Here is a 24,809-nt window from a genome sequence, read left to right as displayed (position 1 = left end):
CTGCCTCAAAAAAACAAGGTCCCAAGTTCGATCCCAGTACCAAAAAAAAAAAAAAGAATTAAGATATATTATGTACACTGGGTGTAGTGGGGCACCCCTGTGATCCCAGCACTTGAGAGGCTGAGGCAGGAGGATTGCTTTGAGGTTAAGGCCAGCTGTGCTACTGAGTAAGCGCAAAGCCAGCCTGAATGACATAACAAGACATTGTCTCAAAAAAAAAAAAAGGGAGAGGCCCGGGATTTAGCTCAGTGTTTTCACCGCCTGCTGCGCAAGCCCAAGGACCCGAGTTTGATCCCCGGTACCAAAAAAATAAATAAATAAAGTAAATATCTGTTATGTATCTGCACCAACTCATGGTGAATGTAATCATATACTGCAAACATGTACTAATAAAACTTTTTAAAAGAATGGTTATTTCAAAGTTACTTTCCTTGTTAGTAGGGGCTAGGGAGACAAACCAATAAACATCAGGTTGCTTCAGGATACTTTTCATAATGTGGGTTTTATTTTCTTTTTTCACACTGCTGGGAATGGAATTCAGGGCTTCATGCATGCTAGCCAAGCACTCTACTACTGAGCTACCCCCCCAGCCCTACATTTTGATTTTTAATCTGGGGCCTTGTGCAGGAGCTTAGTCCAAAACAATTGGCCTCCTATATTTTTATTTAGCAGATGTGAGGTATAAGGGGTGTATATACAAGTCAAGGAAGACTTCTAGATTTCTTTCCTGAGTACCAGGAAGAATGCAGTTGCTAATTACAAGAGGAAGACTACAGATTGGAAGGTTTAGGACTGAAATAGGTCTGTTTGGGGTGTGTTAGGTTTGGGATGCTTTAGACATCCCAGAGATATTTCAAATTGGAGTCAGAAAAATGGGATGGGCATTCAGTGGAGAAGTCTGGGGTGGAAATACAAATTGGGAGCTGCGTGCATAGAGGTGATATTTAAAGCTGTGAGAATGAATACCACAGAAGAAGAGTTTAAGCAGAGAAGTGGCCCAGTAGGGGAGGCTTGGGCCACACCTTCCTTTAGGGACCAGGGAGAAGAGATAGTATAGGAGAGTGTGGAACCCCCAGTGAGGTGGGAACACAGAGAGAATGCGGGATCCTCAAAGCCAAGTGAGGACCCTAATGAGTTTCAGAGATGAAGAGAACAACTGGGATAAGTATGTGAGGAAGGGGCACCGAGAACTGGCCAGTATATTTAGGAGCTGTTTTGTTCCCCTGGATTGGAAAGATTGAGAGGAGACAGTATGAACAACTCCTGGAAGAGAGCAGAGATAAGGTGGTAGCTAGAGAGCAAAGGTGCGGGTAAGGGAAGCATATTCTTTTCTTGATAGTGCTAGAGACCAAGCCCAATGCCTTGGGCACAGTAAGTGAGTAATCTGCCATTGAGCCAAACACCTAGCCCCAGAAGGCTTTTTAGGGAGAGGAGGGGAGACACGATTTAACCTAGGCCCTTCACTCAGCCCTATCCCCAGGCTTTTTTTTTTTTTTTTTTTTTTTTGCCCAGTCTAGGCTCCAACTTGCTATCCTCCTGTCTCAGCCTCCCACAGTGATGGACTACAGGTGTGCACCCAGGTCCAGAAGCTTTTCTTTTGGTATCCAGCATGTTTGTAGGCTGATGGGAATAATTCAGTACACAGGGGAAATGGATGATTTGGGAAAGGAAGAGTGGATGTTCACAAGTGTGAGTGAGAGAAGACAGATTCAACATTCATGGCTTTAGACAGGAGCCTGAAGTTTGTGCATGGTAACTGGAGGAGAGACAGAGGGTGCACACAGATGTGGGTGGGCAGGTACAGAGGGAGGCAGGAACACATGGACATTCATTAGAAGAAGCAAGATATATCATGTACAGGTACAAATTCCCTATGATAAATGTTATTATATATTTCTAAAATGTACCAATTAAAAAAAAAGAATAAAAAGAGGAATGAAATACAATACTTAAAAGAATAGCATCTCCCTGCAGTCTCAGCTACCCAGGAGGCTGAGAAAGAAGGATTGCTTGAGCCTAGGAGCTCTATGTGGGGAGGGGGAGTATTGGTAATTATAGTGTAGAAAGCTTATTAAGGACTCTATAAAGCAAATAACAAAACATTTAGTACAGGGCTGGGGATGTAAATCAGTGGCAGAGCCACTACTTAGCTTGAGCCAGCCCCAGGATTCAATGTCCAGGAACCAAAAAAAGGAAGAAAAAAACCAGTTATGGTGGTGCATGTCTGTTATCCCAGTTTCCTGGGAAGATGAGGCAGGAGGATCATGAGTTTGAGGCCAGTGTGGATAATTTAGTGAGACCCTGTTTCAAAATTAAAGATAAAAAGGGATAGGGATCTACCTCAGTAGTCCTTAAATTAAATCCTCCGAAAAGGGGCCAGGGATTTAGCTCAGTGGTTCCGCTGCCTGCCTCACAAGTGCAAGGTCCTGAGTTGGATCCCCAGTACCAAAAAAAATCCTCAGTAAGGAAAAACAAACAAACAACATGAACAGTATGATAGGTATATGACTATGGATATATGTGCATATATATATACAATGGTACCTCGCTTCATGAACTTAATTTGTTCCATGATTTTGGAAGAGATGGCCAGGTTTGTGTTTGTGTGGGAAAGATGGCCATGGTCATGTTTGTCACCTGATGTAGAGTTTGCAAATAAACGCATTCGTGAACTGCGATACCACACAGGTACCACACACATTCACATATGCACAGAAAAAGGTCTAGGTGTAATTAGGGTTAAATATTAACAATAGTTATCTCTGTACAGTTAATATTTGTATTTTTGTGTTCTCCTTTATTTGCATTTATTATTTTTGTAATCTTTAATAAAAAATAGTGGGCCGGGGATTTAGCTCAGTGGCACCACGCCTGCCTCACAAGTGCAAGGTTGTGAGTTCAGTCCCCAGTACCAAACAAAAAAGTATCAGGAAAGAAAACTGATTTGTTAAAATCCCTGTAAGGGCTGGGGATTTAGCTCAGTGGTACCACTGCCTGCCTCAAAAGCGAAAGGTCCCGAGTTCGATCTCCAGTACCAAAAAAATAAAAAAATAAAATCCCTGTAAATATTCCACACATGGGCCACTGTGTTCTTTCTTGCATGGTGGCCCACCCTCATGGTGTAGGATGTACGTCCGTTCCTACTTTACTGGGCCCAAACTTGGTCTGCAGAACCTGTTTCTTTTCCTACCTTTTTTTGATACCGGAGGTCGAACTCAGGACCTTGTGCTTTCGAGGCAGGCAGCAGAACCACTGAGCTAAATCCCTGGCCCTCTTTTCCTCCCTTTGCTAAAAGTTTACTATTGTTAAAAAAAAAATTCCATATATGGAATGGTCCTGACATTGAGTTTGAAAATGGCCCTAACTGGCTGCACTATTACATTCTTTTACTTTATGGTCGGACAGTAAAGCCCCATAAATCTAGGGAGGCTGATTGGTATGAACTCGAATGGAACATGGTCACAGAGGCTCTGGCTAGAACCACCCAGAACCCCTGCTAATGAAACCATACTGCACCTTTGGTGCTTGTAGAGGGGAAGCAACTCCTAGAAGAAACAAGATTTGAGATCCAATGTGAAGCTCTGGGTTTGTGATCTGCAGAGGATACATTTGAGAGTACTTGCCTCTCAGCTTGTACTGAGAGAGCAGAACTTCTTTGCATCACTTCCCCTACCCCTAGAGAACAGCCTTTGTAAACAGATCTTTAAAATGGAGAAATGGAGGAATGGAGACACTGAAGCACGATCTCACTGGCGTTCTGACTGTCTTCCTGGCCTCCTGACCCACCTCCTCAGTGGCCCTCTGCACATGAGCCCCCACTTACGGCCTTCCAGGGCCACCAGTGGCTCAGGATGGAGTCCACCTGCTGTCCACCCTTTCTGCGTCCTCTCTCCCACACTCCCTGCACATCTTTTCTGGAACCCAGGCAGCCTTTTCAGCTGTCAGCCTCCTTCCAGCTTCAGGCCTTTGAACATTCATTTTTCCCAGCCCCAAATCCCTCACCCTTTTCCTCAGCCTAGTTCTCTGCTCTGACTGCTGCTCAAGTGTGACTTCTAGAAGAGCCTTCCCTGCCTTCCAGGCTAGCACAAGGCCCGCAGTATTAGTTCTCATTCCAGCCTGTCCTCTCTTTCATCACCTCAGTCCCAAGGTGATCACACCCAGTGTGCAGCCTTGTTCGGTGGGTGCCTCCTCCACACACAAAATGCCTCCTCCACAAGGACAGGAGCCATGTCTGACTTGCTTCAAGTCCCCAGTGCCTAGATGGGTAGGTGCTCAATCAATGCCTATTAAAAAAATGAATAAGTGACTAAAGGTTAGGGTACAAACTTTCAAGTCTTATCCTCTAAATGGCCCAAGCACTTAGGCAGGAAAAATTCGGTAAGTAATAGTGCTTCTCTTGGGCAGTACATGTGCATCTCACACTGAACTCAGGCCCTGGCCCACAAAAAATGATCAGAGAATACTGCAAGCTGAATAAGCATTACTGCTCTGTCTACATGTGCTCCTCCCTTGGTGGTGTGATCTCATCCTGTCCCATGGCTCTGAATGTCATCTCTAAGCTGATGACTCCCCAAATTATAGCTCTAGCCTGGACCTCTTCCCAGAACTCATATATCCAACTGCACATGTGGTGCCTCCACTTGGAATGTCTAAGAGCCATCTCAATGGCAAAATAAAATTTTTTGTTTCCTCTGCCAGCCTTCTCCATCTTAATCTACTCTTCTCCTTATTCAGGCCACACATCTGGGGCCATATCTAACTACTCTCGTTTTCTTGTGTTCTGCATCCAATTCCCCATCAAATCTGCCCACTCTAAATACATCAAGAATCTAGCCATCTCTCATCCCATCTCAGCTACTACTGTGCTGGTCCAAGCTACCATCATCTCTCACCTGGACTGTTTGCAGTCATCTCTAATTACCCTCTCTCTATGCTCTTTAGATGCCCCAGTACCCAGGTTATAATGCCTTGGCTCCAATAGCACCTCAGAGAGGCCTTCCAGAAAATTCTATTTAAAACAAGATCTCTCACCTGCTACCCCCTTTTTTTTGTACCGGGGATCAAACTCAGGACCTTGCACTTGCTAGGCAGGCAGCGGCACCACTGAGCTAAAACCCCAGCCCTTGACTATTTTCATTTATTTTCTATTTTTTAAATTTTCATTTATTATTTGTATCCTTCTGGTAGAATGAGTTCCAGGAAGAAGGGACTTTGCCTATTGTTCTTTTTTGTTTCCTTTTTTTTAAAAATTTTGGACTGGGGATGGAACCTAGTGGAGGCACTTTACTCTTAAACCACATCTCAATCCCTTTTTATCTTTTGAGACAGTCTCACTAAATTCAACAAGGTGGGCTTGAAATTGTGATTCTCCTGCCTCAGCCTCCCTAGAGGCTGGAATTACTGTACAAGCATGTAACCAAATGGTTGATAGGGTAGGGTTTTTTTTCATCTGTTTTTAATGTAGAACTATTATTGGGTAGCTCCTTCTAAACTGGTTTGCCGGGCTGGGGATTTATCTCAGTGGTTTCAACACCTGCTGCACAAGTGTAAGGACCCGAGTTCGATCCCCCAAAACAAACAAACAAACAAAAATAAACTGGTTTGCCAAATAAACTTTACCGGGTTCTGAGTTCCTCACTTCTCCTGGAGTTGGATTCCAGGTTCTTCTCCTCTTGAACAAAGAGTTGAAGGGAATGAGCAAAAAGCAGTGACAAAGTTTATTTGAAAATGTAAAGGCTAAGAGTGAGGGAGAAACTGGCTCTGCAGAGCAAACTTGGGCCAAGTAAAAGAGCAAAAAGCAAGATAAAAGCACATCCTAAAGGATACAGGGCGGGCTATTGTGAGGAAAGCCATGATAGCCCTATTGTTCTTATTGTGTTATTATTATTTTGCAATTCTGGACCTTGAACCCAAGACCTTGCACATGCTAACCCAGTGCTCTACTACTGAGCTACACCTCTCGCCCAGCTTTGCTTATTTTTTCTCTTGTGTTTCTACACCAAGGACAGTGTGTAATACCAAATTTTCTCTCAGAAATCCTCAGTGAAGGTCTGAGGAAATCTTAAGTTCTGGAGAGGCAGATATTTTGCCAGTCAGTAAATCAGAATGGAGATGCCAGAAATCAGGTACCAACTACCTGTCCCTATGTTTTGAGCCCTATAATAATTGAAAGTTAACTGGAGGGCCGGGGATTTAGCTCAGTAGTTCTGCTGTCTGCCTCGAAAGCGCAAGGTCCTGAGTTTGATCCCTGGTACCAAGAAAGAAAGAAAGAGGGGCGGGGGAGGGAGGGAGAGAGAGAAAGGGAGAGAGAGAGAGAAAAGAAAAGGAAAAGGGAAAGAAAAGGAAAGGAAAGGAAAGAAAAGGAAAGAAAAGAAAAGAAAAGGAAAGACGGGTCCGGCGATTTAGCTCAGTGGTTCTGGCGCCTGCTTAAAAAAAAAAAGAAAGAAAGAAAATTAACTGGAAACTACTTTGCATATAAGAGTGACCCTGAGGTCATCTGCTGAGTCAGAGGGGGCTCCTTAGCTTCTGGAGCAGACTACAGATCCTGTCCACTGTCTAAACTGGAACTAGCTTGTCTTGTAATTGCTGGACATTCCTACCCTTCATTTGTAAGTAGGCCTGCCTGCCTTGGGGTATTTTTATGGAGCTATGTGAGTCTATGACATTTGGACTCAATTGAGATTGCTTGGCATGGTGGTTCTCAACTCGGGGTGAGCAGTTTTGCTGTGCAGAGGGCATCTGGCACCCTGGGCAGACATTTTAGTTGTTGATAACTGGGGGTGCAGTGTGATTGGCATCTAGTGGGTAGAGGCCAGAGATGCTGTTAAATGTCCTCCAATGCACAGGAAAGCTCCCTACAACAAAAAGTTCTTGGTCCAAAATGTTAATAGTACCAAGATTAAGAAATCCTGGCTATGGTCGAATGTAGTGTCTCTAATCCCAGTGCTTGGGAGGCTGAGGCAAGAAGTTCACAAGTTCAAGACCACTCTGAGCAATTTAACTAGACCATGTCTCAAAATGGAATGTTAAATTTATTTATTTATTTGTTGGTACTGGGCATTGAACCCAGGGCCTTTGTGCTGAGCTACATTGTTAGCTCTTTCACATTTTTTTCCCCTCTGCAGGTCCTAAAGCCCAGTTTTGTACTCTATACATGAGTGTGGCTCCTCAGGGCTGCTGCTTGCTTCTGCCTGTCTCCTCCAGCCTATTCCATCACACATATCTCATACCCATGTCCTTCTACCTGCCTTTCTCCATCTTCTCCTCACATTTTGTTCACCTTTGCAGCACCATCTCACACCTCCCCACACATTCCCTCTCCTTTTCACACCTTCCTTCATCTCCCTTCACCCCTCACCTTCTCACACCTTCCCTTATGGTCAGAGAAGAGGTTCTTCCCTGATCTGTCTCAGTCTGTCTGGCCTTGCTTTCCCTTCTCCCCACACTGCAGAAAAGTCCTTGGCTCCAAAGCTCAGCTCCCCTGCCAGACCCAAACTAGCACCAGCTGTTCTCCATGGAGAGGAGCTTCTGGGTTCAGAGCTAGGCCTTGCACTCTCTCCCATGCAGCCCCTCCTTTCTGGGCAGGGTCCCTAAGTTGACTGGAGCCACAAGGCCACTTCATACTTTCTTTCAAATTAGGGAGGACTGCCAGGGATTTAGCTCAGTGGTTTCACTGCCTGATGCACAAGGGCAAGGACCAGAGTTCGATCCCCGGTACCAAAAAAACCCAAAAAACAGATTAGGGAGGACTGGAGCTGCTAGGTTGGTCACAGAACTGATAGTCTAAGAAAGGGCTGAAGCTCCCGGAAAGCTTGAAAGGTGACTGGTTTACAGACCTAGAAAAAGAGCCACCCAAGGGCAGTGGTGGGATGGAGGTGCAGCAGGCAGTCACCTGCTTTGTTTGTGGTTAGGGGAAGCTGCAGGGCCTGCAAGGAATCCCTTAGGCTGTTTGTGAACAGTAGGGCCCCCTAGGAAACTCTTATGGCCAAACTAGAAAGGAACTTGTGTCCGTAGAAGATCAGGACAGTCAAGGACTTATCCACGGGCAACTTTGGAATATTCATTGTTGAGAAAATAATGCTAAATTAGAGTTGCGGATGTATCTCAGAGCACATGTAAAGTCTTGGGTTCAATTTGGTGGTGATGTGGAGAAACAGAAGGAAAAAAAGAAAAAAGAAAAGAAATCAGGTGGCACAAACCTGTAATCCCAGCAATCTGGGAACCTGAGGCAGCAGAGTCACAAATTTAGGCCCAGGCTGGGCAACTTAACGGCTTAACGAGACCCTAAGTAATAAATATAAAAATTAATAATACTCCAGGCATAGTGCAGCACTCAGGAGGCTGAGGCAAGAGGATCACTGTGAGTTCAAGGCCAGTCTGGGCTACATAGTGAGTTCAAGGCCAGCATGAGCTACATAATCTGACCCTGTCTAAAAACAACAACAACAAAATAATAATAATGATAATGATAAAATTAATTAATTAAGAAAATAAAATAGGGTTGGGGATGTAGCTCAATGCAAAGGTCGTAAATTCAATCTCCAGTACCACAAATTAGAAAAAAAGAAAAAAACAGCCATCCTTTTCTTTCATCCAGCCACTCATCCATCCACCATATATTTAGGGCCAGGATTGCTTGACTCTATAGGGACACTACTCTCTTCTGAAGCGGGGGATGTAGCTCAGTGGTAGAATGTCCCTGGGTTCAAGCCCCACCCTCCTCCAAAAAGATGAAATTATACCCTGGGCTTCAATACTCAGTACCACACACATGCACATCCACATGCACACACACATACACATAAATAACCTCTTTTTTGTGTGTGTGTGTGTGATACTGGGGGTAGAATTCAGGACCTTAAACTTTCGAGGCAGGTGTGGGGCCATTGAGCTAAATCCTCAAATAACCTCCTTTTATGCAAGTGTTTTCCAGGTGTGAGACACATATCTAAGATGAGAACAAAATGTTTTCTTTTTTTTGGTACCAGGGATCGAACTCGGTACCTTGCGCTTGCAAGGCAGGTGGCAGAACCACTGAGCTGAACAAAATGTTTTCTACTAAATCTTTTAATCATGTTTTAGAGTTATCTTCTGCTTATGGCAATTGAGACTGGCTTTCCATGTTTAGCAATGATAAAATATTGGGTTTTGGGGGCTTTTTTTGGTACGGGGGATTGAACAGACCTTTTGCTTGCAAGGCAGGTGGTGGCAACCACTGAGCTAAATCCCCGGCCCTGTATATTGGGGTTTTTTTGTTTTGTTTTGGGGTTTTTTTGTTGTTGTTGTTGTTATTTTTGTTTGTTTGTTTTTGAGACAGGGTCTCACTGTGTAGTTCAGACTGGCCTTGAACTCACTATGTAGCCCAGGCTGGCCTCAAACTCACAGCAATCCTGCTTCAGCCTCCCAAGTGCTGAGATTACAGGCGTATGCCACCATGCTTGGCAGCCCCTGTATTTCTAAGGGTTTGTTGATTTTATTTAATCTTTCAAAGAACCAACTCTTCTATTGATTGATTCTTTGTATTGATTTCTTAGTCTCCATTGGATTAATTTCTGCTCTGATCTTTATAATTTCCTCCCTCGTAAAGGCTTTGACTTGCTCTTCTTTTTCTAGAAGCTTGAGGTTCAACAGTAGGTTGTTTGAGCTCGCTGTTTTTCTCATATGGAATTCACTGCTATAAATTTCCCTTGTAGGACTGCTTACATTGCAACTGATAAATTCCAGTATGTTGTATTGTCATTATCATTTAATGGTAGGAACTGTCTGATTTTTTCTTTAATTTCATCTGTGACCCATGGTTGTTCAGAGGGGCATTATTTAATTTCCATGTGTTTGTGAAGTTCTTATGCCATTGATTTCCAATTTCATTGCACTATGGTCTGATAATATGGATGAGATAATTTCAATTCCTTTGGATTTACTTAAGCATGATCTATGAGCTAGTCTGTGGTCTGTTTTGGAGAATGTCTCATGTGCAGCTGAGAAGAATGTATATTCTGATGTTTTGGGGTGGAACGCTCTTTAGATATCTACTGATTCCATTTGTTCAAAAGTTTGGTTCAGTTCTGATATTTCCTTCTTTGTTTTTTGTTTTTTTGTCTAGTCGATCTGTTTATTTGTGACAGAGGAGTATTGAAGTCCCCCATTACAACTTAGTGCTTATTTAATTTTTCATGTCCATTAATATTTGTTTTATATAGTTGGGTGCAATGGTATTTGGTGCATAGATATTTATGATTGTTATCTCTTCCTTTTGAATTGTTCCCTTTATTATCAGCTTACTAAGACAAAACATTCTAGGCAAACTTGCAGGCCATGTTCTGGATTTTGATTCTTGATCCATTCTGCCAGTCTGGTTTTTTTGTTTGTTTTTGTTTGTTTGTTTTTGTTTTCAGTCTGTTTCTTTTGATTGGTGAATTGTGACCATTTACATTGATGGTTATAATTGATATTTATGGATTTATCCTTGGCATGTTATTTTCTTGTTGTTCACCTTTTTTCTCCTCTATTTAATTGGATGTCTTGCCTACTGGATTCATTTTGTTGGGATTCATGGAGTTGTAGTCCTTGTTATCTCTTTCTAGAATGTCCTTCAGAACATTTTGGTGGTCATGAATTTTTTCAGGTGTTCTTTGTCATGGAAGAATCTTATTTCTTCATCAATGTTGAAAGATAGTTTTTTGGGGTACATCAATCTAGGTTGTTTTACTTGAGGGCTTTATTTATTTATTTTTGGTACCAGGGATTGAACTCGGGTCCTTGCGACTTCGAGGCAGGCAGCAGAACCATTGAGCTAAATCCCCGGCCCCTCCTTGAGGGCTTTAAATATTTCATTCCAAGCTCTCCTTGACTTGAAGGTTTGTGTTGAGAAGTGTGCTGTGATTCTGATGGGCTTTCCTTTAGGGGTGATTTTTTTTTTCTCTAATCTTTTAATATTCTGTTCTTGTGTTGAATTTCTGAAATCTTGACTATTATATGCCTTGGGGAAGTTTTTTTTTAATCATTGCTAATTGGAGTTCTATGTGCCTCACTTATCTGTATGTCAAATTCTTTTTCCCTGTTTGGAAACTTTTCTGCCATTACTTCTGTGAACAGGTTTTTTTAATATCATTTGGGCTATCTCCTGCTTTTTCGTTGACCCCGATCAATCTTATGTTATTCTTCTTTGGACCATCTAGCAGCTGTTGGATTGATTTTTTCATGGTCCCTTGCTATTTTCAAGGAATATTTCATTTCATGAGCTCTAACCTCAATCCTGTCTTCTAGATCTGATATTCTGTCCTCACATTGGCTCATTCTGTTGTATAAAGTTTCAATGGGATTTTTAATCTCCTAGATATCTGTTTGAATCTGTTTCATGAATTCCATTTCTTTCCTATAATGGCCATTCATGATTGTCATTATTTTCCTAAGCTCCTCTATTTTTTATCTGTATCTACTCTAGAGTCACTAACCATGTCTTTCATTATGGTCACAATCTCTGTAGTTATCTGGATAATTATTTCTGATTTGATTTTTTTTTCTAGAGCCATATTTATGTGCTTTATTACTTCTGCTGTTACTACTTCAGAGAGTCCAGTTGGGTGGCTTTCAAATTGTTCCACCTCATTGCCCCCTGGGTTTGCCTTTGGTGAGCTGGAAGTCTGGGGTTGCATCTTGCCTAAGTGTCTTCTCATTTTCTATTTTGTTTAATTTTAATTCCTGGGCTGATGCATATAAACTGCTTATGGCAAGTAGCTTTATTGCTAGTATTGAGAACCCTTAGGAAATGATTACTTCTCAGAGATGTCTTCCAGGTGTAGCTGGCTTTTGGGTTTTGAGTCTGTTGCAAGATCCTACCTCTTTGATTTATTGGAGGTGAGAAGTTGCTGCCTATTTGGCCTAGCCCCTGGTTCTTTGGGACTGGGCTATAGTATTGTTTATGACCCTTAGGCAATCTCAGTCTTGGTATACCAGGAAGAACAGTTGATTAGAACAATTATGTCACCTTGGCTAAAGTAATACAATCAGCAATAACAACAGCATTAAATACAGCCTAGAAAGTGACATACTATGGTAACTATTTTTTTTTTTTTGTACCAGGGATCGAACTTGGGATCTTGCACTTTCGAGGCAGGTGCTGGAACCACTGAGCTAAATTCTCGACCCTATTAATTTGCTACTTTTGACCATATGAACTAGATTTGAGGTTATATAACAAAATATAAAACAAACAAGAAAATTGTATACAGTAAATAAGCCCTTGATATGGTGATTTTACCCTCGGGGAGAAAATTTAAAATGGGTTAGGTGGAAAAAAATAAAGAAATGGGAGAGGAAGAGATTAAAAGCAAGGCTGGAGAACAAAGGAAGATTATGCAAACTTTGGGAAAGTGGCAAGAAGACAGAAGAAAAGAGAGGAAGAAATAAAAAAGGAACAGTACAACAACAACAAAAAAACCTAGAAACACTGTTCACACTAATATAAAAACAGTGAAGAAAAAAGAAAACAAAACAAAAATAAGAAATAAAAAAAAGAAAATAAGGAGAAAGGGTGTGTCTCTGCTGTCTCTGGTAGACAAAGTGGGCAGACAGATCCCAGATCTGTTTTGATTAATTCCAGCAAGCAAGCCATAGATTTATAGAGGGTAGTGGATAACCCCAGCAATCCTGCACCTTCAGTTCCACTGAAGTTCAGGCTGGTTTCTGGCTGTGATTTGTTCAGCCTTCAACACTCCTTGTGTCTCCTGTCGGCTTGAACTCAGCTCCCTGCCAGCTTGAACTCTGCTCTTTGTCCTCCTGGCAACTTGAATTTGGTTCTGTCTACCCTGACTCTGGGAGCTGCTTATTGCAGCCAACCTGCAGCTGCTCTGCTGAGTTCCAAGCTCAGTTGGCCCCTCTCCAAAAATGCTGCCAGCCAATCACCTTCTCCTTGGGGATGTCTGAAGCTGAATAACTCACCAGCCACTGCAGTCCGCTGTGTCCACTGCTCTGTTCCACAGGTGTGTTTCTCTGTGGAGGCCTGTGGGTTTGCAAATAGTCACCATGGGTCTGCAGGGAGCCACCCCTCCCAGGCAGTGACTCGGGGCTCAGGGAGAAAGTGCTGTTTGCCACCCTCTTCTTCTGTGTTGAAGTTTCTCTCTTCACTCTCACCTCAATTGCTTGCTGGGTCCCAGGGACCCACTTCCCGCTTTCTTCTCTTCCTCACGTTGCTATATTCCACCATCTGGACCCTAAATCTCAGAGATTCCTGTATTTCTTTCTTGCTTGCTTTTTTTTTTTTTGGTACTGGGGATTGAACTCAGGTCCTTGGCTTGCGAGGCAGGCGGCAGAACCACTGAGCTAAATCCCTGGCCCGATTCCTGTATTTCTAAAGTCCTTCCAGACACCCAAACCTAAGGTACTAGAAAGATTAGTTTACTGTTTGACTAGAAGCTCCTTGAGGATGGGCCAGTAACTGATTCTAGATATAAATTTCAAGCATCCATATGTTACATGGTGACCTGGGGATGTAGCTCAGTGGCAGAGCACTTGTCCAGCATGCACGAGGCCCTGGGTTCAATCCCCAGCACCATAAAACAAACAACCAAACAGAAAACCTGGAAAATACACAGTACTCTTCTCTGACAATCAGGGGTTATTTTGAACACCCAGGAAGGCAATCAATTAATTTTTCAGAAATGGATGTTAAAGGGATGAAAATGCAGAAAAGTTTTTGGCTCCTAGACATAGTACCCTACAAAGGGTCTTTGGGGGACAAATAAAGGCCAGAAATGCACTGGCTTCTGATAGCACTCTTCTCTTACATTTCAAGGAAACAGTTCAGCTAAGAACTAGTTGACAAGAGCGGTGCAAAAATGGATGCTAGGGAAAGGCAGGTGCTATAAATGGAGAAAACACTGTGATTAATAAATGCTTATTTATTAAATAAAATCATATTGTCTATAAGGAACCCTTACTATAATTCCATTTCAAATTCCTTTTCTTCAAAGTTGTAAATAAGAAAAACAAAAAGACTGTCTACTCAGCTAAAGGTATGAAGTTAATACCTCAGTAAAGGTTTAGAGAATGAATTTTAGGATCTCGAAGACTCAGTTTGTTTGCTTATTAATGGAACACCCTTGGGACAATCAACTAGTCTCTCTCTGTCTCTCTCTTTCTCCTTCCCTCCCTCCCTCCCTCCCTCTTGTTCTTTCTTTCTTTTTTGGCACTGGAGATGGAACCCAGTGAGACTCTGCCACTAAGCTATATTCCCAACCCTTTTTATTTTGAGATAGGGTTTTGCTAAGTTGCCCAAGTGGAACTAGAACTTTCAACTCTCCTGCCTCAGACTCTCTCAGTGCGGGGATTACTGGCCCGTGCCACCATGCCTAGGTGGGACAATTTCCTAGTCTATAAAATAGGCACAGAAGACCTGGTGGTTTTTACATTCAGTGCTTTGTTTCTTGAGTACTTATGACTTGCTAGACTCTGAATTTCTTGGTTTGTTTGATTCTTAGTGCCGGAGATGGAACCTAGGACCTTGTGCAACTGAGGTAAGTACTGTACCACCGAGCTACATCCTCAACCTAAATGCTGAATTTGAGGCTGAACATGCAGCAGTGAACAAAACAGGCAGGGACAGATAGACAATAACTAAGCACATCAATCCATGAGATAATTCTGCTAAGGGAATAAAGGAGACAAGTATAACAGAAGAAATAAAAGTTGTAACGATGAACTGAAGGGCGGTTATGGGGCCAAGTAGAGAAGAGAGTTCAGGGAAACTTACATCTGAGCTGTAATCTGACTGAGGGGACAGCATTGCCAAAAGGTAGGTAAGAGGAAGGGGTCCCAGGCACAGCTGTTGTGAGGAATAACTGAGACAATGACTGAAAAGTGCTGAACTTGATGGTAAGCAGCCACTCAGAAGCCAGCTGCTATTCTTTTTTTGGTACTGGGGATCGAACTCAGGACCATGCACTTGCATGGCAGGCCCTGGAACCACTGAGCTAAATCCCTGGTCCCCAGCTGCTATTCTTATTACCTCATCCACTTTACTCTAGCCTTTTTATTCAAACAAAGCAAGGCTTGCCAACCCATAGGTCAAAGGAAGATATAGAGAGATACCATATTTCTCAAGAAAAGTTCAGGTTCTGGACTTATTAGTAGATTCCACAGGTCTGAATTTTAGGCCTATGCCAGTGGGGCACTATCCCAACCTCACTTGTTGTCAACTCCACTTTTTCCTCAGGAAAGATAACAGACAGAAATATTAACTCCTCAAACCCCTAATCCCACTATTAGAAATATAGACTTTGAAAAAGCTTCTTAAACTGGGTGAGGTGGTGCAGCATGCCTATAATCCTAGGATTTGGGAGGCTGAGGCAGGAAGATCACCAGGAGTTTAAGGCCAGCCTGGACTACATAGCAAGACTCAGTATCAATTAAAAAAATAAAATAAATAAAGCCTCTTAATTTGATATAACTGATATGCATGTGTATCTGAGGAAGTACTCATTAATTACATCAGTTGTGTGTGTGTGTATGTGTGTGTGTGTGTGTGTGTGTTTGTGTGTGTGTGTGGGTACTGGGGACTGAACCCAGGGCTTTCATACTAACCTATATCCATAACCCTTTAAAAAATTTTTTTGAGGCCGGGGATTTAGCTTGGTGCTGCTGCCTGCCTCAAAAGCGCAAGGTCTCGAGTTCAATTCCCCTCCCAAAAAAAGAATTTTTTTGAGACTAAATCTGACTAAATTGCTAAATTACCTGGGCTGGGCTTAAACTTGCCATCCTCCTGCCTTGCCCTCCCAGAGTGCTGGCATCATAGGCACGTGCCACCAGGCCAGGCTTCATTATTCCCATCTTTTCGTCTTTGGAGTTGTATGTCTTTGGTCAAACTGGTGTAAGGTACTACTCTGGATTAGATGGTGAGGAGAAAACTTCAGAATGTAAACAGAAAGCTTCCAGTTACATGATTAACATAAAACTCATCTAAGGATATTAAAAAATGCATTATAGACATTTAAGGGTTCAAAACATCAGCTGTGGCCTTAGGGACATTCCATAAACTAACAACTATTACTATTATTACTGAGTCTCATTTCTTGTTCCCCTTCCCCTTTTTTTCCCTTGTCTTCTGATACTTTTGTTTTCTTTCCTTCTCTTCTGTCTTGCTATGTAGTTCGGGGTGACTTTGAACTCACTTGTAGCCCAGGCTGGCCTCGAACTTGTGGCAATCCTCCTGCCTCAGCCTCCTAAGTGCTGGGATTACTGGTGTGTGGCACCATGCTTAGGTGCCCTTCCCTTTTGAAAAAGATCTCCCTACTTTCTATTATCTATCCTTTATTTTGCTCTTTATTTATATTTTGGGTTTGTCATATAATAGAAACCATGCAATATTTAAACTTGTGTCTGATATATTTCACTTAACATTATAGTCTCAAGGGGCATCCCTATACCTCCAATTGCCTCAAATTTATCCTTCTTTATGGCAGAGTAGTAGTTCATTGTATAATCATTATGTACTACAAACATGTACTAATAAATACATAATTAATAAAAATAAAATAAAGAAATATGCACACATGTACATACATGCTCACAAAGGAACTGGGAGAACACATTGCAAATCTTTAACTGTTGTCACCTCTAGAGAAGGGAGAGGGAAAGGAGGCTGGGACTATGGGAGCTGTCCACATTTTATTTACCTAGCTTCTGATGGCTTTGCAATGCAATGATTAAGGGATTAAAAATTTAAAGTTGTACATGTATTTAAAAATACATTAAGCATTTACTGTATGCCATATGTTGTGCGGAAAATTTAAAAGTATTGTTAGTTCATTTAATACTTCCAACACGCCTATGAAATCATTTCATTTTACACTTAGTCACCCTTTACAAATTAAAAAACTAAGGTTCAGTTGAGTATGGTGGGGCATGCCTGTAATCCCGAGTACTTGGGAGATTCAAGTTTGAATCCAGGCTGGGCAATTCAGCAAGACCCTGTCCTAATAAATAAATAAATGAGGATACAGATCAGCACTCCCGAAGTTCAAGCTCCAGTACTGCAAAAACAAACAACAAAACAGAAACCACAAAAGCTAAGGCTCAAACAACAACAAAGCAAAAAAAACCCCAAAACCAAAAAGCTAAGTTTCAAACAGTGCTAGGATTTAAATCCAAATCTGACTTTCATACCAAGACCTTGCTTTTTATGGTTTGGTTCTTTGGGGGTTTTTTTGGCGGGGGGGTGGGGAGTTGCTGGGATCTAACCCAGTGCCTACACTGTAGGCTAGAGCTCTACCAAACTCCCAGCCCAAGACCTTACTTTTTTCCTAACCATTTAAAAATAGCAATGATGATCAGTTTCTCTAAGCCAAAGGACACATATCAGAATTCTTTCTTCTTTTCTCTCTTTTCTTTTTCCTTCCTTCCTTCCTTCCTTCCTTTCTTCCTCTCTTTCTCTCTCATTTTTTTTCTTTCCACAGGGGTCACGATGTAGTTCGGGCTGGCCTTAAACTATGTAGTCCAGGGCAGCAAGACCCCTTCTTGTCCATTCGTGTACCTCCTCTCTATGCGCGCCTGTAAATCCCAGCACTTGGGAGGCTGAGAGGGGAGGATCACTGGAGCTCAGGAGTTACTGGAGACCAAACCGGGCAACATAGTGAGACATCCGCCCCCAACTAATCAAGAAACTTTCCCACGGGGGAAAGACTCTCGCTTAGGTAAGACGGCCCCCACCCTGGACACTCATCTGGGACTCAAAAGTCTCAGCTTCCTCCAGAAAGTCCCCTCCCCCTTAATAAGGTCTGCACGGCTGGACAGACCTCACTTTTGGGGATAATACCTCAATCAGGAGAAAAACCCTCCTTCCTGAAACCTGCCTTTAATCCTGAGGATGCCCAACCTGGTCAAATATCTCAGAGTAGGACCAGCTAGGGGTCCCTTGTTTAAAAAATGAAAAATTAGGGGCAGGGGAAGTAGCTCAGTGGCGCCGCGCCTACCTGGCAAGCACAAGGTCCCGAGTTTGATCCCCGGTACCGAGAAAAAAAATTTTTTTTGCCTGCGTCGTGTTGCACGTCTGTAATCCTAGCTACTCCGAAGGAGGCAGAAAGCGAATTTCAGGCCAGTCTGAGCAATTCAGGGTGATCCCGTCTCAAAAAAAAAAAAAAAAAAAAAAAAATCCCAAGACTGAGCTAGGACTCCTCTTGTGCAACTGACTGTACTGGTGGCTTGCCCTAGAAGCCAACCCTGCTTCAGATACCCTTTCATTGACTAATTTCAGTCAAAACTCGCAAATTCTTCTGTTCTGGAGTAGCAGGTACACGGAGGGAGAGGTGGCCACCCAACTTCTAGAGGCTGTCTTCCAGAACACACCTTGAGCTAATCTCAGCGGATTTGGAATCGCTTTCCAAGGTTCAGGGAGAAGCTCCCCTCGCATCACTCTAGACAGATGGGTGGTCCTCGAGACCCAGCCCAGACTCCACCTTCTGGGTGTGTGGGCCTCACCTGCAGCAGCCCATTGCCGGGGCAACGGACGCCGTGAGCGGTGCATTGTGGTTTGCAACAAAATGCGGGAGAAAAATCCTGAGGGAACCATTGAATCCGTGGACCAATGGGAAGATTTTGATGTCTGAGATAAACCAATAGGAACGTGCTGTGTGGGCGGGGCCTGCGGATGCAGGGCGGGGCCTAAGCGCTAGGCGGCGGCGGCTGGCGTGGGGCTACTTAGATGCGCCACGGCTTCGGTCGCTACCGCATCTCCCTCCCGGCCCGAGAGGTGTCAGCACCTGCCTTAGGAGACCGCTGCAGGCAGCCAGCCTCTGCTCTACGGTGAGAAACTCGGGGCGGGGCGGGGCGGGGGGGGTCCTCCTACTTGGCTTCGCTTCCAACCCTCTGGAATTCTCCCGCTGCGCGGTCAGCAGGACTCACGTTTCTGAGAACCAGGGGTGGGGGGCGTCGTCCGGGGTGGCCCGGACTGGGGGTGGGGAGCCGGCATCTCGGAGGCGCGGTCCACACCCCAACCCCTAACCCGTAGCTCGGGTCTCGCCCCCTAGGTGACCATGTGCGACCGAAAGGCGGTGATCAAAAATGCGGACATGTCAGAAGAGATGCAACAGGATTCGGTGGAGTGCGCTACTCAGGCGCTGGAGAAATATAATATAGAAAAGGACATTGCGGCCCACATCAAGAAGGTGAGGACAGGGCACGAGCTACAACTTAGTTCCTTCTCCCCATCCTGCATCCTTAAGGGACCCAGCAGATATTCTGGGGACACGAGGGCGGCACGGGGCACAGAGGTTTCTAGAAAGGACCCGAATGAATGTGCGCTCCTATGGGGAAGACCAGACCCTCGGCGGCCGAAGTTTTTTTTGTTGTTTTTTTTTTGTTAATTACACAGCTCCACGGGGGGGGGGGGGGGAGCGCCACCTAGCAACTGTTTCCAAGATCAGGGAGCTGTACGCAGTTCCCCCTCCTGTAGGATTCCTGCGCCGAGGATCCATCTGGGTGTTCCTGAGGGGGGAGCTGCGTGGGTGTTTCCAGCCGGCCCAGAGGGAAATCTTGCCAGCCTTCCACTGGGGAACAGTTAAGGGAAAGTGAGGGGTAGTGGTGGGTGAGGCTGGGCTGGGGGCTTGGTAAATGGCAGTTTGTAGAATGCTCGGCAGGACAGACAACTTCTCGAGCTGTTTTTGGGAAGGGAAGGAAGCTGGCAGCCTAAGCCAAGCGAGGGTTACAGTGGAGAACATGACGATAAAAGACTTAAGATGGGACAGAAATCTATACCTTTTTTGACATACGCAGCACCGTGTACATCTAGCCTGTAAAGAGAATATTCTTTTTAATATACTGGAAAAAAGTTTTCACATTGTAATATGAGAGCTAAGAGGAGCCAAATTTGTATTAAATCACAAGGAATTGTAAGAATTTTGTAGAGATTATTTTTGGCCCCTGCCAGTCATACACCTAGGGAAGAAATTAACAGATTTTCTAGGCCCAGTGCTCCCTGGGGTGGAGAAAGAGGGAAGAGATGTTCCTGAAACCTGCTGACTTTGAGGACCAGGTAGTAGGTTAGCACTGATGGGGAGAGGAGAAGGGATATTTAAATTATAATTAGGGATAAAGTTTGGCCAGTTAGCTAGCTGTCAGATTCTGCTCCAACAGTCTTTTTATATAGGAAGAGTGGCCTGCTTAAGGGTCTTGTTCCCTTAAATCAAATTTTTTATTTGTTGTTTTATAAGGCTGGGGATGAAACTAAGCTACATCCCTATCCTAAATCTGGATTTTGATTGGCCGTTTAGATGCTAATTAAAGCCGTGGAGGGTGGGGGTGGGGATTGAACCCAGGGCCATTGCACTGCGTCACATCCCTAGCCCATTTCTAATTTTGAGACAGGGTCTAGCCCTCCCTAGGCTTAAACTTGCAGTTCTGCTGCCTTCCAGAATGCTTGGGATTATGGGCATGTGCACTATGCCCAGCTAAAGCAGTCGTTTTGGAAATCCTCCTTACAGGAGTGCAGTGAAGATCTTCCCGATGAGGAATACAGTCTTACCATTTGGGTGGGTTTGAGTGCATGGTAAATGTAGTGGGAGGACTGTTTAGTTCTCCTTACCCAGGATAAACTACAACTTTTGATGTCACCTACTGTCAGTAAATAAGAATATAGAAAGGAGAAAGGTGGAATTACCATCCTAACAAATCACTCTGTCTTTAAAGGCTGACCTTTCTCTTCGGCCCCCATTCTCATCTTAGCTCAGACTCCAAGTATGTTTGCATTAATGCACTGTGTAGGCGACTTGGAGCTGGGGAACATTCTTTTCATTCAAAGAATTTGCAGATGCCAGTGTTCCTGTGCTGTTCCTACATGGCTCTGGCTTATCCCAGAAGTGAAGAAGTCTTCTAGTTTAGCACTAAAAATCTGGTTTTGTTTTTTCTTTCCCCCAGGAGTTTGACAAGAAGTACAACCCCACCTGGCACTGCATTGTGGGGAGGAACTTCGGTAGTTATGTGACACATGAAACCAAACACTTCATCTACTTCTACCTGGGCCAAGTGGCCATTCTTCTGTTCAAATCTGGTTAAAAGCATGAACTGTGCCACACACCCAGTGATCCATCCAAAACCAAGGACTGCAGCCTAAATTCCAAATACAGAGACTGAAATCTTCAGCCTTGCTAAGGGAACACCTCAATCTTTGAATCTTTTTTTGTTGTGTACAGGGCATTCTCTGTACTAGTTTGTTGTGGTTATAAAACATTTAGCAAAACAGCTTACATTTGTATTTATTTTCTATTCCATACTTCTGTGCCCCATGTGTTTCTCTTAATCCATTCCTTTAAAAAATAAATCTGTTGGCAATGTATATGTGTGTGAACTACAATATGTTCAAATAACAGGGTTGAAGGTGATCTATGAATTCATTGGGTTGGTGAGGATGAATTCTCAGTTAACTTTCTGTGGGACTGGCCATTTTGGTACTTGAGTCTTAAATCTCATCTCTCTAGAAAATGTGCACATTAACATGATGGCACATACCTGTAATTCAGCACTTGAGAGGCTGAGGCAGGAGGATCGCTGTGAGGCCAGCCTGGGCTACATAGCATGACTGTCTCAAAGATGGAAAGGGTTTTTTTTTACTATACTGGTCACAACCCTGGGCCTTGCCAGTGAGGAACATGCTTGGTCCTTTTTTAATTTGAGACAGCATCTCACTACATCACTAAATTGTCCAGGCTGGGCTCAAATGAGATCCTCTTGCCTCAGCCTCCCCAGAGTGCTGGGATTACAAGTGTGTGCCACCTTGCCTGGCTTGGAAGGTGATCTTAACAGGGAAAATAAAAGTTTTGAGAGGCAGTCCATCCTTATGTAATGAAGTCTGCAGGAATTTAAAGTTTAACAAGTGTGAATTGAAGCTTTTTCCTTAAAGGACCAAAATAAACTGAATAAGTAACTATCAAAGGTTTTCTGCTGGGCTGGGAATTTAGCTTGGTGCTGCGCCTGCCTCAAAAGGGCAAGGTCCTGAGTTGGATCCCTGGTACCCGCCCCCCCCCAAAACAAGTTTTCTAAAAAAAAAAAGTTTTCTGCTGTTAAGACTAGTTTTATGAAGAAAAGCAAGTATGGGAGACAAGGGTTTGGGTTTTTCTTCAGTACTGGGGATTGAGTTTAGAGGTTCATATGTGCTAGGCAATTGTTCTACCACTAAGCTACACCCTCAGCCTTTTATTTATATTTATTTAGTTTTTTTGAGGCAGAGTCTCTATGTAGTTCAGGCTGGTTTTGAACTCACTATGTAGCCTAGACTGCCCTTGAACTCCTGGCAATCCTCCTTCCTCAGCCTTCCAAATACTGGGATTACAGGCATGTGCCATCATGCCCAGCCCCCAGTCTTTCAAAAACAATTTTTTGTTTTTGAGCTGGTCTCCCTGTTACTCAGGGTGGCTTCCTGAATTGCTGGGGCTATAGGCATGCACCACCCCTGTGCCACTGCACCAGGCTGAAACTTAGCTTTTGGAGGTAAAAGAAATATGCCTCAGACTGAGATAACCCACACTTATCTTGGGAAAATCCAATAAGGAGCCTTCTTAGTTTCTCTACATTACTGTCACATGAGGTTGAGATTTCTCAGCAGCCAGGATACTGCTGCCCAGGAGGTAAGGATTTGAATTGGTAGGGTGACCAGTAGCAGTAGAGTGACGACAGCAACATCTCTGAAAGTCTGTATGTTTCTTTACCAGAATTTGGGGGTTTTGTTTTATTTATTTATTTATTTATTCATTCATTCATTCATTCATTTATTTATTTATTTATTGGTACCAGGGATTGAACTCGGGACCTTGCACTTGCAAGGCAAGCGGCAGAACCACTGAGCCAAATCCCCGGCCCTATTTTATTTATTTAGAGACAGAGTCTCACCATGTAGTTTAGGCTGGCCTTGACCTCACTATGTAGCCAAAACTGGTCTCTAACTCATGGTGATCCTCCTGCCTCAGCTTCCCAAGTGCTGGGAAGCTGAGGTGTGTGCCACCACACCCAGCCTGGAATTTGGGTTTTAGAGGTACTGGTGAAGTACTACATCAGGACTGGGAGTTTCAGGGTAGGAGTACAAAAATTTGTTTTACTATTCATTGTGGCAGTTAAAAGAATAGGGCTTTTGGGGTTTTTTTTTTCCTTTTCTTTTTTTTTTGATACTGGGGATCAAACTCGGAACCTTGCGCTTGTGAGGCAGGCGGTGGAACCACTGAGCTAAATCCCCGGCCCTTCCTGATACTGTTTTTTGTTGTTTTTTTTTTTTTTGAATAGGGCTTTTTTTGGGCCAGGGATAAAGCTGTTCAAGACCATACAGCTGAACATTAGGAGTTCTAATCTGATTTGCTTTGGTCCATATCTACTATTAATTAGGAAGTTGGCAGCTTTTTTGATTCAGATGTGAGAAAACCATGTTGCTATGGAGGTAAGACTTGGTTGACGGCTTATGAAGTTCCTTCCAGTGCCTGCTCTTTTCTGTTAGTTTCAAAAACCAATAGGCAAAAAAAAACCCAACAACTCAATAGGCTCCAGGATTGGAGATCTAGCTCAGTGATGCTGCCGCCCGCCCGCCTCAGAAAGCGCAAGGTCCTGAGTTTGATCCCCGGTACCAAAACCAAAACCAAAACCAAACCAATAGTCTCCAGCTGGCTGAAAACAAAATGTAAAAGTTTTTCTAAACTTCAGCATTTTCTCAGACGTCCTTAGCTGCTCTTCTCTGAGACAGCTGTATACGGCTAGCTGTATCTGGGAGCTATTCAGTGATAGGGCAAGATCTTATAGAGATACATAAATGATCCTTACTGTGCTGGACCAATAATCAGCATATCTGAATCTCTTTCAAATAGCCTGGAGCTAAGTTTTGCTAGCCAAACCACAGATTGATTTCTTAGCAAGGCCCCTTAACCTTAAGCTTTATACTCAAAACATTTATGGGGTTTTTTTTTTGGTACTGGGGATTGAACTCGGGACCTTGTGCTTTCAAGGCAGGAGCCAGAAGCACTGAGCTAAAGCCCCGGCCCGTTTTTTTTTTTTTTTTTTTTGAGACAGGTTCTCACTGTGTAGTTCAGGTTCAACCTGAACTCACTATGTAGCCCAGTCTGGCCTCGAATTTGCAATGATCCTCCTGCCTCAGCCTCCCAAGTGCTGGGATTACAGGTATGCACCACCATGTCTGGCCTATGACTTCTTTTAACATCAAACAGTGGACTGTAATGAGACAATGACCAAAGGTTGAAGCAGGAGGATTCTAAGTGTAAGCCCAGCCTGGGAAATTTAACAAGACTCTATCTAGGGCCAGGGATTTAGCTCAGTGGTTCCACCGCCTGCCCCGCAAGCTGAAGGACCCAAGTTTGATCCCCGGTACCAAAAAAAAAAAAAAACACCAAACAACTCTACCTAAAAACAAGAGAGAGAAAAGTAACATGTAGTGGTATACACCTGTAATCTAGAATCTCTGGGAGGGCCAGGGATTTAGCTCTGGTTCCACAGCCTGCCTCGAAAGTGCAAGGTCCCGAGTTCAATCCCCAGTACCCCCCCCCAAAAAAAGCAAAGAAATTACCTCTAGGTCTCTTAAATTTAAATCTTTGCAGAATCTCTGGGAGGCAGAGGCATGAGGATCATCAAACTGAAGCCAAGACTAGGCAACTTAGTGACACAGCAAGACCCTATCTCAAAAATAAAAACTAAGAAAGGGCTAGGGATATAGCTCAGTACAAAGGTTCTGGGATCAATCCTTAGTATCACAAAACAAACAAAAACAAAAACAACAGGGCTGGGGATTTAGCTCAGTGGTGCCGGTGGCTGCCTTGCAAGCATAAGGTCGA

The 24,809-nt window shown here is 43.5% G+C and overlaps 1 protein-coding gene across 2 annotated transcripts in view; it reads left to right on the top strand.

The window, feature by feature from the left end:
* Dynll1 (dynein light chain LC8-type 1) overlaps positions 1-21,322 on the top strand; it is a 32,028-nt gene extending 10,706 nt beyond the window's left edge. The window contains exons 2-4 of one of the 2 annotated variants that reach the window (XM_087198209.1): positions 14,478-14,513; positions 19,020-19,157; positions 20,905-21,322. In XM_087198209.1, coding sequence (XP_087054335.1) covers positions 19,026-19,157; positions 20,905-21,042 — 270 coding nt within the window. In that variant the 5' untranslated portion in view covers positions 14,478-14,513; positions 19,020-19,025 and the 3' untranslated portion in view covers positions 21,043-21,322. Of the gene's footprint in view, positions 1-14,477; positions 14,514-18,622; positions 18,796-19,019; positions 19,158-20,904 lie in introns of those variants that run through there. The other variant, XM_004843662.4, reaches the window with a different exon arrangement.
* The last annotated feature ends 3,487 nt before the right edge of the window (positions 21,323-24,809 follow it).

Source organism: Heterocephalus glaber, unplaced genomic scaffold (assembly GCF_053883595.1).
Source record: "Heterocephalus glaber isolate CG9 unplaced genomic scaffold, H.glaber_assembly_v1.0 deba00001687, whole genome shotgun sequence".
In the NCBI taxonomy this organism is placed as follows: domain Eukaryota; kingdom Metazoa; phylum Chordata; class Mammalia; order Rodentia; family Bathyergidae; genus Heterocephalus; species Heterocephalus glaber.
Note: the sequence above shows the minus strand (reverse complement) of the source record. Positions and strands in the feature narration are given on the sequence as shown.